Consider the following 14,762-nt stretch of genomic DNA (forward strand, 5'->3'; position numbering starts at 1 on the left):
GCTGGGATATTCTGGTCCTTTTTCAGGCACTAGTCCTTAGCCTTCAGAGAGAATTTGTGATTATCCTTCAGATGGCCAAGACAAGGCTGGTAACATTCATGTCTAGGGTTATTTCAAAACTTATTTGATGTTCGAAACTAGCATTACAACGTTACTATTGAGGATAATTTTTTAATGTGTTTATTGATCAACTGTATTTTTTTTTTTGTGAATTTTTCTTTTCAAATATTTTGTCCATTTATCTATTGTAAACTTGATTTTAATGAACTCATTATAATTAAAATTTATTAGTAAGACTTTTATGATTTTTGTTTTTAAAATAAGTGTTGGGCTGGGCACAGTGGCTCATGCCTGTAATCCTAGCACTTTGGGAGACCAACGTGGGTGAATTGCTTGAGCTCAGGAGTTCCAGACCAGCCTGGGCAACATGAAACACCAGCTCTATAAAAAATACAAAAATTAGCTGGGCGTGGTGGCGTGCACCTGTAGTCCCAGCTACCCAGAGGCTGAAGTGCCAGGATTGCTTGAGCCTGGGAGGTCAATGTTGAAGTGAGCCATGGCTGCACCACTGTACTCCATCCTGGGTGACACAGAGAGAATCTGTCTCAAGAAAATAAAACAAAAATAAAAAATAAGTGTCATCAAATTAAGAAACAATTGGCAAAACGAAAGTAAATCCTTGTAATCACAGAGAGAAAAAAAATCAAGCAGAGATAAATGTTAGTTCAAATAGTAAATGATGCCATCTAGTGGAAAATTTACTTTGACTCATTTCTTTGGATTACAGGTTCATAAATTTCAATCCCCCCAAATTTGGAATTGATGGGTTTTGTTAAAATACATAGTCCAGCCCCTCTTCTGCCTAAAGATTTCTAACTTCATGTGTGTGATAATCCAAGAATTGTATTTCAATAGTATCCATATTGGAAATTAGAAAAATTCCATTTCAGTTAAAAAGAGTGTTCCAGAAATACCTTGTGCTTTCCCTTTTCATCAGAATGTTTACTAGTTTCACCATAATAAATAATTTTATTGCTAACAACATTCTTTAGATGTGTTAGCCCCTGTACTGTTTTACTTGAATTGTTTTATTTAGTCTGTTCAAACACCATAATTTACATACTATTATTATTGTATTTCACAAGTGAGAAGGTTGAGGGGGAGAACTTAAGTAGCTTCTTCAAGGTCACACAGGTATACTGTATCTGAGCTCAGAAACCATCAGGTTATTGTGCACAGGCCTATGTGACAGGAAAGGTCATAGTCATGTGAACAGTGACAAGGGACTAACTTTTAAAAGCCCAGTTCCAGTCCCATGATCCTATACTATCATCTACATTTAGCTTAGTATACTACAGGCAGAAATGAATCGTATTACTAAGGGCTATTTAGGGACATTTTGCTTTGATATGTTGCAACTTAATACGCACATAGTGACAGTCATACATTCAGATGTTCCTTAAATATTGGTTGTTGATTTCTGGTGTTATAAATTTGAGGATGTTTTCAATACTTTGCTGTTACTCTCTATTCTTCCCCTAAATAAAGTAAACGGAATTGCCTCAACGCTTTATGTGGAGGCAAACTGAAACTAATTTATTTGTAACTGGTTAGAAAACCCAGTTGATAGAGATCTGTCAGCCAAGCTAGTTGAGGCATGTCAGCCAAGCTAGCTGAGGCTTAAGCGTGGGTGCCTTCCCCTACCCAAAAAGGGCCAAGGGTTGGGCCCACTCAGCGCTGGCAGAAGTCAAGCGCTGTTTCTCCTTAAGCAGAAACTTATCTTTCCTACAGTTCAGCCCTTCCCTTGAGCCCAAAGTATCAACTGACTTCAACTGAAAAATTAATTCCTGCTATTGCCCTAGTCGGAAATAGTGTGAAGGTGACACAGGAACTTTACAGTAGTTTCCCTTGAGGGTAAGTCCTGATAACTGCCCTATTCTCTAGGCCGTTAGTGACTAGGGGGTAAGTCCTGATAACTGCCCTATTCTCTAGTCCCTTAGTGACTCTAATAACGGAAAGTTACGACTATGAAAGATTTCTTTGTGGGGGAAGGAAGGTGTGGCAACCAGAGACTTTCATTATCTCTTAAATATCTATCCAGTAGAAGTGTTTCCTTTTTGGTATCCTATAAGCTACATTAACCTTAGAAAATCTCCTGAGCATTAGTGAACAAAGAACATCAAAAAATGAACCTTTTTTTTTTTTTTTTTAAAAAAAACAGGATGGCCCAAAAAACAAATAAAAAATTAGGATGAACGCATAAACATTTCTCAATTTATTTTTACATTGGAGCGGGAGAGAAATTTGAAAATATAAACATATTTTTGTATTCTTTCCTTCCAGCCCCAGGAACTCAAAGTGTGAAATGATAATGCCCAGAGATGCAAAAAAAAGTTCAGGTTGATATTCAGCAGAACGGAGGGAAAAAATGGATGACTAACAAGAAACTTTGAGTCTTCGGACATGGAAAAACTAGATGAAATAAAAATAAAAATAGACAACATTAATGGAGCACTAATTTGTGCCAGGCACTTTTCTAAATGTTCTTCGAATGCACAATCACATTTATCCCCTACCTTGAGAGACCAAGGTAGGTACAATTATTAATCTTATACAGATAAGGAAAATGAGCAGTTAAGTCATTTGCCGAAGTAATTCGGCTACTAAACTGTGGACAGGAAACCAAGCTGTCAGGCCCCAGAGCCCAAGTTCCCTTCTACTACACTGTAAGAAAGAGATCTAACATGCGTCACTTCCTCGGAGAGCCGGAAGCAAACCTGGGATACAAATTCACTGAATGGATCACCCACTTGACTAACAGACATCTGCCTGTTACACAGTTATTTAGGCCCTTTGCGGCCTCTAAGTTCATTGATAGAAGTAAATTAGTTGTGCTTTATTACGCAAATACTTCACAATGACTGGGTCTCAGGCAGGAAGAATTTATATATTTTGGAGGGTCAGAGGCCTAGGCCATTCCTTCCAGGTTCTCACTTTTTTTAATGAGACAGAAAAAAGCCAAACAAGGTTACAGAAACTAATGGTATAGTAAAGACGTACATGAAAGAAATGAACGCTTTCAATACATCCATGGCAATACATTCAATACAATACATGACAGTGTGTTTGAAACTTCACTTGGAGGTAACCACGTAGGTCCAAGCCTAACTCCCTACAACTCTGAGATCTGGCCACTGGCTTCCTAGCATCTCTGCCACAGGCCCCGGTGAAAACCCAGACACCTCGACTTAAACACTGGTTTAGTTTGTAGTCTGGTAAGGCGGCGGGGCACCCCAGAGGCCTCTGCCCTGGGGCTGTCCTACGGCCTGCAGATAACGTCCGTGGGAAAAGCAGTCGGAGCAGGAGCACACTCGGAACCAAAGCGCCCGCCCCGCCTACTCCCCGGCAGCGTTTCCCAGAGCACCAGGGGGTGGGGCCTGGCCGGCTGGTTTGGACGAACGCGGAGGCAGGAGCTCGGCCCCGGCTGGCGGAGGCGCAGTGAGGCCTGGTCTCCGGCTGCTAGACCATGCTGAGCGGAGCACGCGGCAGGCTCGCCTCAGCGCTGCAGGGAACTAGCGCAGCGCCGTACGCGGTCGCCTGTAGGTGTCTGCATGCGTCGGGGTCGCGGCCTTTGGCCCACCAGAGCAACAAGACGGAGGAGCCGCCTCGCGCCTTCGATCCGGCGCTGCTGGAGTTCCTGGTGTGCCCGCTCTCCAGGAAGCCGCTCAGGTGACTCGCTGGCCTTGGCCCTTCCTTTGCAGCCTCCCGGTGGGCGGAAAGGGAGCGGTGGACCGCGGCCTGTCGCAGCCACTGGGGCCTTGTAGGTCGGTCAAGTACTCTCCGCTGCCATATTCTGGACTCTGTTCCCGCCGGGCGCACGCACCTCCCGCTGCGGCGGGCAGAACGGGGGAGACCAGAGGCCAGGGGAGCCGCGTCCCACATCTCCGAGAGCACATAGCCGGCCTGCCGGAATGGCTCGAAGCGGTTTAGGGTTCGCGACCGGCTGCTCTTTGCAATCACCCGGGGACCGTTTTAAAAATGCCGATTCCCCTGCAGCCCCCAAGACGGGCAGACTTGGAATGCTCGGGGATGGGACCTGAACATTTGTATTTTCTTTTTTTCCTTTTAAAAGACAGGGTGCCCCCCTACGTTGCCCAGACTGGCCTAGAACTCCCACCTCAGCCTCCTCAGGAGTCGGGAGACAGGCGCCGCCCCCACGCCCAGCTTATTTGTGTTCTTAAATGGTCCCTAAATGATTTCTAACGTACCACCAGGTTCATGAACTACTGCGATTCAGGACAAGTCCAAAGCCTTCCGGTTTTTAAGCTAAGATAATGAAAAGTATTGTACCCTCCAGATTCTTGTGAAAGTGTCTTGTACAACTGGTGCCTGACAATCTTAAGCAATTCAGCTGTGTATGCTGCCTGGTGGCTCTTAGTTGTGGCGTAGCAGGTTTCGTAGAAGCCTCTTTAACCTAGTTTTTGGGAAGACAGCTCTACAGTTTCCAAGCTCCCCAAAATGGAATATTGACAACACTAACGCTAGTATTACAAATCGCATAAACGAAACACCAAACGTTGTCAGTGGTTATCTTTGAGTGGTAGATTGCTAGCAATTTTTCATATTTCTTTTTTCCCATAATAAACATACTCAATTTTCTCAAACCTTGAAATTATTTGATTTGCGTTTATAACTAGCTCATTGCAGACTTACTGCTTTCCAAAGTTTCCTCATTTCTGCCCTCTCACCTTTTCCAGTGATTTCCTTCTAATGGATTAGTTAAGTTTCTCTACTTAGCATTTATTCTAAAACGAAGAAGTTGATTTTTCTCTTGTGTTTATTCCAGTAGTAAATTAACAGGGATGATTTGGGGGTTGACCAAAGTAATGAAGGAATATTTGGATAAGAGAGGCGGATCTTTTCTGACTAGTATGAAAAAAAAATTAAGGAATAACTTGTGAATAAGGTGAAAAAGAGAATATGAGAGAAACTGACTAAAATGGGAATAATTATAGATTCTAAGAGAATTTTTCTAAGATAAAAGGTTGAATTGGCTATCGTTGCTTTTAATTAAAGAAGACTATTCTGGGATTAACTCCATACCAAGAATTGGATAAATGGTGGTATTTGTTGAAAATCAGTCTCTTCAATTATTTTATTTTTCCACAACTCATTTTGTTCTTTTTTTTTTTTTCCACCCCAGATATGAAGCATCAACAAATGAATTGATTAATGAAGAGTTGGGAATAGCTTATCCAATCATTGATGGGATTCCTAATATGATACCACAGGCAGCTAGGATGACGCATCAAAGTAAGAAGCAGGAAGAAGTGGAGCAGCGCTAGTTAATAATTAAAAAAATAAAACGCCAACAGCCAACTTTTCTTAGTACCATATACCTTTTAAAACACAGTGGCAGGTAATAAGTGGAAGAGAAGAATGTTTCTGTCTCTTCCTACATTGACTGTTCTTATTCCACTGGTTTCTTTAACAGGACTGTTCTACTCAGCCTCTGTGGAAGAAAACTTCCCACAGGGCTGCACTAGCACAGCCAGCCTTTGCTTTTACAGCCTGCTCTTGCCTATTACCATACCAGTGTATGTATTCTTCCACCTTTGGACTTGGATGGGTATTAAACTCTTCAGGCATAATTGATGCAACTAGAGTCAATATGCTGTATGTATTAATGGTGGTTCTTGGGCATCTTCTTATCTCTGAAAGCTCAAATGGATGGAATTGAGTTTGTGGGAAAGAGGCTTTGCTTTGCGCATATCAGGCTTAGGACTGTGGGAGGCTTAAGTTGCAGATGCTTCTTTTATTGTGCTCTTGTTCTGCCCTTGTTTTTTGAAGGCTCTGACTTATAACTGCTGTATCAGAAGAAACATTTTGACAGTGTCTTGTTGGAGATAAACATCCATAATTGACATGTGATGACTATTTCTTATTCCATTCATCTAAGAGTCATTGAAATTTTGTTTTGCTTGTTTGTTTAGCTTCAAGGTCTTTGGTAAAGTCACATGTTAGGGATGACTGAAATAATTCCAAAGGAGTGATGTTGGAATAGTCCCTGTAAGGGAGAGAAATGCATTTGAACGAATGTGATACAAAACCATATAATCAAATAGAAATTTCATGTACTTACAAAAATTGAGTCTGTAAAATTACCTTCATTTCTTTGACATTAAATGCTTATATTAGCAATAAAGATGTTGACACTTTCCCATAAAAAATAAACCAGTTTGTAATCATTTGTTTTGTTTATTTGTTTGGTCACGGAAGTGTTATTGATACTAAGGGAAGTTGTAAAACTGCACTAAATGTAGCTGTGTTTAGAGAGGTACTTAATACATAAAATAGAATCATTTCCTAGGAAAGTAGGGGGTGGGAAGACTTGCAAGTAGTAGATTGTGCCCTGTTGAGCTTAGAGCCATATTTTGAGCCACATTTCAGTTTATTTTCCCAGGACGCTGAATAACACCACTAAGGGCATGAGCATCGACACATTAATAGCCTCTGATTTTCCAGAACTTTCAGTAAGACTGATCGAGCATAGTACAATACTTCTGAAGTATAGTGTGTTTCAGTAGTTAACCCAGAGAAACCTAAGAACCGAATACAAACTTTATTTTTATTGGAATCTTATGTTAACAGAAACCTTAAACAGCGATTCTTCTGCATCAAAAAATTAAAACATGTTAGATGTGTTTTCTTTTGAATTAATTCAGGGTATACTGTAGTATAAATGGCATGTTAAAATTACCCTATGGCAACATACAGATAACCTGGAAGACTACAGGTTCCCAGGTATTTCCTGAAGAGTTGTTCTTTTCAGTTAACCCTAACTCTCACACTTAACCAAGTCAGGGAAAAGGAAACAATTCTGAAAAACAAGTATGTACTCTATCTCAAGAAGTCAATTTCAATTTCAGCTTTTGGGGAAGTTGAGTGACCATTTTAGGAAACACTGACACGCATGCCCTTGGGGAGTTTAGTATTTAACACCATCCTCTCACTAATATAATTTATTTAGCTATCAGTTGTTACAGTATAAACATACACCAGGTACAATTATAAACATAGTGCTGTGTCTTCAATCTTATAACCCTAAGGAGTAGGTAATATTAGCACCATTTTACAGATAAGGAAACAAGCACAGAGAGATTAAGTGACTTGCCCAAGGTAACATAGCTAATAATTGGATTGAAATGTAAACCATCTAGCCATCTGGCTTCAGTCTTAACTACCATGCCATGTGCCACTTTATTTTGTACTGTTTGGTCCTTTCTATTTACAAGAACAACAAGAATCAAAATGCTTAGTTTCTAATTTTTATTCAAGACTGGACTAGGTGACCCCCCCCCCCGCTTTTTTTTTTTTTTGAGACAGGATCTCACTGTGTTGCCCAGGCTGGAGTGCAGTGGCATGATACGATCATGGCTCACTGCAGGCTCCACCTCCTGAGTCAAGTGATTCTCCCACCTCAGCCTCCCAAGTAGCTGGGACTATAGTCATCTGCCACCATGCCCGGCTAATTTTTTTTTTTTTTTTTTTTTTTTGTAGACATGGGGTTTCACCATGTTGTCCAGGCTGGTCTCAACTCCTGGGCTCAAGCGATCCACCCACCTTGGTCCCCCAAAGTGCTGCGATTACAGGAGTGAGCCACTACACCCAGCCAGTGCCCTTCTTACTGCTTAAGGCACTGTACACTTTATTCTAGCACTTAACCTTGTGCTGCAATTGTGTGGTTTTTGTCTCCTATCTATACAGTAAATGCTGAACATTTTAAATCTAATGTTTAGCACAGAGCAGGCAGTAAGTGCATCCTGAATGAACACATGGCTCTGAGAAGCCTTATAACTTCAGCCAAGTTACTTAGCATTCTGGGCCTCATTTTTAGGGCCAAAAAGTCCTTACCCTTGTTTCATAAAATGGTGAGGATCAAATAAAATTTTATATGTGAGGGTGCTTTGTAAAGAACTAAGTGATACTTCTAGAGACCATGTGAGGAACTTTGTGAACCCATTCGCCAGTGAAACAAGCCTAACTAGTGAAAATTATAAACAAAACCATTTAAACAGTCTGGAAATTGTCCTAGGGCATACAGCTCATTAAATGAAGAAACATTCAAGGAAACCTACTGAAACTTAATAAGAACAGCAAGTTTTTGTCATCTGACCCAGCAACCATTTCTTTTTTGCTCCTTTTCAGCTCGGCAATGGCCACTCCAGGAGGGTGCAGTCAAGAACACAGGGCTCGCTCTTCCCCCAGCTCCTAGTTGAGGGTTACCGTACCTCCCAGGAGGCACAGGCCATCAGCATAGTAAAGGTAATTATGTAATTATAAAAGACAGTATAAATGCATATTTCGTCATTCTTATTTATAGGGCAATTACGGACAAAAACCATGTATACGCAAGATGCATTGTATTTGGGAGCCTGTAACATAGATAACATATTTAGTATTAACATCACAAAGGAAATGGAGGTAAGCAAAGGTGTATTTGCAGTACGAAAATGATACCAGATAGTAACTTGAATTCATAGAAATACATGAAGAGAACCATAAGAGGTAAATAATATTAATGTAATGAATGCTATAAATATATACTTGCTCTCCTTTTCTCAGTTTAAGAGACATCAGATTATATAAAATAATTATAACTAAGTGTTGAGTTTGTAACATACAGATGTGATTACATAACAATAGCACAGCAAGAGGGAAAAAGGTATTGCACGCTTGATATGTGGCTAGGTCAAATAATGCTTCTATATCTTACTGACACTTTGTTGTTGTTGTTGTTTGAGATGGAATCTCACTCTCACCCAGGCTGGAGTGCAGTAGCATGATCTCTGCTCACTGCAACCTCCGCCTCCTGGGTTCAAGTGATTCTCCTGCCTCAGCCTCCCCAGTAGCTGGGATTACAGGGGTGCAACCACCACACCTGGCTAATTTTTGTATTTTTAGTAGAGACGAGGTTTCACCATGTTGGCCAGGCTGGTCCTGAACTTCCGACCTCAAATGATCCACCCTCCTCTGCCTCCCAAAGTGCTGGGATTACAGGAGTGAGCCACCATGCCCAGCCTCTTATTGACATTCTTATGAACAGATCAGCAGTTTTAAAAGACCTCGTAAGCCTTCATACACTGCTGGTGAGAATTTAAAACGTTGCAGCTTCTTTGGAAAACAGCAACACCACAAAAAGTCAAATGTAGAGTTGCCACATGACCCAGCAATTTCACTCCCAGGTATATACTCAAGAGAAGTGAGAACTTAAGTACTCACGATAGTTTGTATGCAAATGTTCATAGCAGCATCATTTAGAATAGCCAAAAAGCAGAAACAACCCAAACGTCCATAAACTGATGAATGGATAGATAAAATGTAATATGAATATAATGAAATAATATTTGGCAATATAAAGTAATAAAGTAGTGATACATGCTAGACTATGGATGAACCTTGCAAACATTATGCTAAGTCGTAGAAGCCAGTTACGATAGGTCACATAGTCTAATTTCATTTATTTGAAATGTCCATAATAGTCAATCTCAGACAGTAGATTAGTAGCTGCATAGAGCTGGAGAAGAAGGGGGAGATTGTGCAGTTTTGGCTAAAGGATACAAGGTTTATCTTTGGGGTGATAAAAATATTCTAAAATGGACTATGGTGGCACTTTGGGAGGCCAAGGTGGGAGGCTCACTTGAGCCCAGGAGTTCGAGACCAGCCTGGGCAACATAGGGAGACCCTGTCTCTACAAAAATTAAAAACAAATAAAAAATTAGCTGGGCATGGTGGTGTGTGCCTGTGGTCCCAGCTACTCAGGAGGCTGAGGTGGGAGGATCCAGCCCAGGAGGTCAAGGATGCGGTGAGCCATGATCATGCCACTGCACTCCAGCCTGGGCAACCCAGCAAGACCTTGTCTCAAAAAAAAAAAAAAAAAAAAAAAACCCAAACAGAAAAATTGACTATGGTGATGCTTGCACAATTCTGTGAAGATACTAAAAACCATTGAGTTATACACTATATATGGCTGAGTTACATGCTATGTGAATTACATCTCAATAAAGTTGTTAGAGGAAAATTTAAAAAGCAGTATCTCAGTGTCCAGCCTAAGGCTCAGTGGTTCCAGGTCACTTGCTGGAGGTCAGATGCTGGTTAGAGGCATGGCCAAAAGTGAATGCAGGTCTTACGCCTTCTAAATTTTGTCCACCCATTGTGCTACTTCTAGTGACCCTATGAAATATGACACCCTGTATTGAGAATTCAACAGGTTTCTACTGTTCCTTCCCAAGCTTCTCACTAGCAAATCATCCTGGCTTCATATCTGTTCATAGGGACACAAGCTGACCATTACGTAGCTCATGCTGCACGCCAAGGCTTTGACCCCACCACTTCCATCTGTTGCACTGTAAACTCACCATGAGGAACACTGTCTTATTCCTACATTAGTGAAACTCTTCCCCACTCCTCCTCCTCAATAATTCGCTGACTTCATAATGCCAGGGGACCTATTGCTTCCTTAGAGACTCTTAACAAGATTCTCTTTGTAAGTATCCTCAACTGCATCCCTGACAAATCTTTAACCACCTGTTAATGAGATCCTTCCCACCAGCTCTAAATGAGAAATTCCCATCCTGAGGGAGCAAAACCTGGCCTATTGTATGACCTACTCTCCTTCATTTGCTGCCAATCCTGCAAAGGAGGGGATTGGTTTTGTTTTGTTTTGTTTTTGAGACATAGGCTCGCTCCCGGGTTCACGCCATTCTCCTGCCTCAGCCTCCCAAGTAGCTGGGACTACAGGCCCCCGCCACCACGTGGGTATTTTTTGTAGAGACGGGATTTCACCGTGTTAGGCAGGATGGTCTCGATCTCCTGACCTTGTGATCCGCCCGCCTCGGCCTCCCAAAGTGCTGGGATTACAGGCGTGAGGCACTGCGCCCGGCCCAAAGAAGGGAATTTTAAGGAGGCCCCTCTGAACTTGAGACTGCATCTGTAAGATGAAAATTACGATACCTACTTCCAGACCAAGGGAGAGTTTTTTTGTCCACCCATTGTGCTCTCGTAGGAGAGCCACGAGCCACAGTAGATTCTCCCTACTGTGTGTAGTGGTGGAGAAAGCCTGTCCACTATTCCAAGTTTTGTCCCTCTTAGTGAAATGCTCCATTTGGAGGCGATTGTTGTCTTCTGCATTTGCCACTAGATGGCACTTTTGGTTAACTCATGGGACCAATGGCCACTGAGCCCTCAGAAGGAAGCAGAAAGAGAACTGCACTGGTGAAATGCAGAGCTAGGTAGCATCCAGCAGAATGCCATGAGAGCTGAAGTGAATCCTGAAAAATGAATAGGAATAACCAAGACAGAGGAGGAGGCAGAATTGAAGAGAGGAGGTGAGGAAGAGGGAGAGATAGTGGTGCAATGGGAAGAGGGTTCCAGGCAAAAGAAAAAGCATGTGTGAAAACACAGAGAAGAGACTGGCCCATTCAGGAAACTGAAATAGAATCATGGGCTGCTTAATGATGTTTCCATTAACAACAGACCACATATACAACCCATAAGATTACATGAGGAGCTAAAAATTCCTGTCACCTAGTAGCATCATAGCTGCCATAATGTTGTAAAGCAATTGCTTTATGTTTTAAATAAATGTAGTGTAGCCTAAGTGTACAGTGTTTATAAAGTCTACAGTGGTATAATGTCCTAGGCCTTCACATTCACTCACCACTCACTCACTGACACTCAGAGCAACTTCCAGTCCTGCAAGCTCCATTCATGCTAAGTACCATTTTTTAAAAACCTTTTATATCATATTTTTACTGTACCTTTTCTATTTTTAGATATACAAATATCGACCATTGTGTTACAATTGCCTACATTGTTCAGTACAGTACACATGCTGTACAGGTTTGTAACATCATGCAAACATCACAGTGTACTTACAAACACAGCGTGTAAGTGTACTCTGTGATGTTTACACAGTAACAAAATCTCCCAAACAGTGGGAGATGAGGCTGGAGCTGTACACAGGGCACATCAGGAAGGATTTGGGAGCTGTAATAATAGTGTCAGTGAAATCGGAATTTATTGCCTGACTTTTAAATTATTTGGATTTGTGCAGCTGATAAACACTATGGTTGTTTTTCCCATAAAAAAGGAAAAAGAAAAAAAAAACACGTGCAGCGTACCAGAGGGTTTGTGTGTTACAGATCCCTGCTGTGGCAAGTGTTCATACTTACAGTACAGTAACCACTTGTCACATGTAGATATTGAGTACTAGAAATGTGACTGTGACTGAGAACCTTTTAAATGTATTGAATTTTTATTAAAGAGCCCATACAGCACAGCACAGTTCTAGACTGTTTTTCCCACTGCTGCCAATGAATGTATTCACTTTTCAAAATTCTTCAAAGACTAAGCCTTATGTACAGAGGAGTCCAATTTATTGGACAGTGCAGATAAAGATTTCCAGCTTCACAGCAAGCTCTGCTGGCCAGTGTTGGTCTAGATATAGGGAGACCAATTGAGAGGCTAATGAAGTGATGGGACAACAGATGATTTTTTTTTTTTTTTTTGAGACTGAGTCTTGTTCTGTCGCCCAGGCTGGAGTACAATGGCACAATCTTGGCTCACTGCAACCTCCGCCTCTCGAATTCAAGCAATTCTCCTGCCTCAGCTCCCTGAGTAGCTGGGATTACAGGCACCCACCACCATACCCAGCTAATTATTGTATTTTTGGTAGAGATGGGGGTTTCACCATGTTGGCCACACTGGTCTCGAACTCCTGACCTCAGGTGACCCACCCGCCTCGATGTCCCAAAGTGCTGGGATTACAGGTGTGAGCCACTGCGCCCAGCCAGTAGATGATGATCTTGAACTTTGAGCACTGGCAGTAGTGGGGTTACAGAGATGTTAAAACTAGAATTATTAGAACTTGACTTGAATGTGGAATGTGGTAAAAAAAAAAGAGGGAGAAATGGAAGATGACTGTAGGCTTCTTCTTGAAGATATTGGTGGGATCACTCCAAGCTGTGAAATATAGAAAAACATTTTTGGACTAAAAAATGACAATTTTCTCCTTGCAAATGTTGAGATTAAAGAGCCAAGGGGCATACAGGTAGTGACATAGACTACACAGAAAAATGGCTATGGTGCTGGAATATATAAATTCCTGTAGGTCAGAGGTATAGCTCCAGGTATCACAGGCAGACCTCATCTATCAGCTTAAAGAGGAGACACTTTAGCCGTGGGCCCAGTAATAACTGAAGCCATAGACTTGATCAGGAGTCCAGGGGTTGGGGGTGTAAGGATACAAAGGAAATGGAAAATAAGCCAAGAAAAGGAGAGCAGTAATCAAAGGCTTCAAATGTGGTAGAAATGATTTAAGATGGAAATAACAAGTTTCTGTTGATATTTGCAACAAAAACAGTCATCTGTGGCTTTTACTGGAGCAGTCTGAGTGGGAGAAGTGGGGGACTGGAGGGCAGATTACAGTGTCACGGAGATATTAAGGCTGGAATTTCCTAATTGTAGATTTTTAGGAAAAAGCAAGGAAGAAGGGAAAGGGGAATATATAATGGAAGAGGGAAATTCTAAAATGTATTATCTTAATGGCAGAAATGTGGATATAGAAGAGCCTGTGGTGAAGCAATTGAAGATTAGAAGACATAGGAAAGCTGGCTGGGCATAGTGGCTCACGCCTGTAATCCCAGCACTTTGGGAGGCCAAAGTTGGTGGATCACCTGAGGCCAGGAGTTGAGACCAGCTTGGGCAACATGGCCAAACCCCGTCTCTACCAAAAATATAAAAATTAGCTGGGTGTGGTGTGCATGCCTGTAATTCCAGCTACTTGAGAGGCTGAGGCATGAGAATCCCTTGAACCCAGGAAGCAGAGGTTGTGGGGAGGCAGAGGTTGTGGTGGGCCTGCATTGCACTATTGCATTCCAGCCTGGGCAATAGAGCGAGGCTCTGTCTCAAAAAAAAAAAAACAAAAAAACAAAAAAACAAAATAGGAAAGCATGGAGAAATGATGGAGATGGAAAGGAATGCAATCAGAGCACAAATAGAGCACAAGACACCTCTCCTCAGAGACAGGGAGGGAGAAAGAAACAAAGGGTGTTGGAAGTGGGTTTACAGATAGCTAGCAAGTAGGAAATTCCAGGCCAGGCGCGGTGGCTCACGCCTGTAATCCCAGCACTTTGGGAGGCCAAGGTGGGTGGATCACGAGGTCAGGAGATCGAGACCATCCTGGCTAACACGGTGAAACCCCATCTCTACTAAAACTACAAAAAAATAGCCGGGCGTGGTGGTGGGCGCCTGTCGTCCCAGCTACTCGGGAGGCTGACAGGAGAATCGCTTGAACCCAGGAGGCAGAGGTTGCAGTGAGCTGAGATCATGCCACTGCACTCCAGCCTGGGCGACAGAGTGAGATTCCATCTCAAAAAAAAAAAAAAAAAGTAGGAAATTCCAGAGGTAGATCCCACTCTAGGTCTAATCGGTGGACATCACACACCAGGTACAACTATTACCCTTTCTTCTATAACACACACAATTTAGCACACATTTAAAAATACATATTAAATAAGATAGATTTTATTTTATCCCATTTTCTCTCTGCTTGAGAATATAAATACCACTTCATAACAGAGGAAAACATTTACTCACTGGTGTTGTTTGAGTTTGTATCTTGTCTTATTATTAATTTGTTTTACTGTATTAGCAAATGAAAGACACTTTCATTTTCTACCTATTGTGAGCTATCCTTCAAA

The 14,762-nt window shown here is 41.8% G+C and overlaps 2 protein-coding genes across 2 annotated transcripts; both read left to right on the plus strand.

The window, feature by feature from the left end:
* Positions 1 to 3,420: 3,420 nt before the first annotated feature.
* LOC108512869 (phosphatidylinositol N-acetylglucosaminyltransferase subunit Y) lies at positions 3,421 to 6,242 on the plus strand. The gene is made up of 2 exons (XM_017848389.1): positions 3,421 to 3,729; positions 5,204 to 6,242. Exon 2 carries the CDS (start codon positions 5,440 to 5,442, stop codon positions 5,653 to 5,655), a length of 216 nt encoding a protein of 71 aa, XP_017703878.1. The 5' UTR covers positions 3,421 to 3,729; positions 5,204 to 5,439; the 3' UTR covers positions 5,656 to 6,242.
* LOC108512868 (protein preY, mitochondrial-like) lies at positions 3,426 to 6,234 on the plus strand. Its single transcript, XM_017848388.1, has 2 exons — positions 3,426 to 3,729; positions 5,204 to 6,234. The coding sequence occupies exons 1-2, from the start codon at positions 3,527 to 3,529 to the stop codon at positions 5,343 to 5,345; spliced, it is 345 nt and encodes a 114-aa protein (XP_017703877.1). The 5' UTR covers positions 3,426 to 3,526; the 3' UTR covers positions 5,346 to 6,234.
* Positions 6,243 to 14,762: the final 8,520 nt, after the last annotated feature.

This window comes from Rhinopithecus bieti, unplaced genomic scaffold, assembly GCF_001698545.2.
Source record: "Rhinopithecus bieti isolate Rb0 unplaced genomic scaffold, ASM169854v2 scaffold_31076, whole genome shotgun sequence".
Classification (NCBI taxonomy): Eukaryota; Metazoa; Chordata; class Mammalia; order Primates; family Cercopithecidae; genus Rhinopithecus; species Rhinopithecus bieti.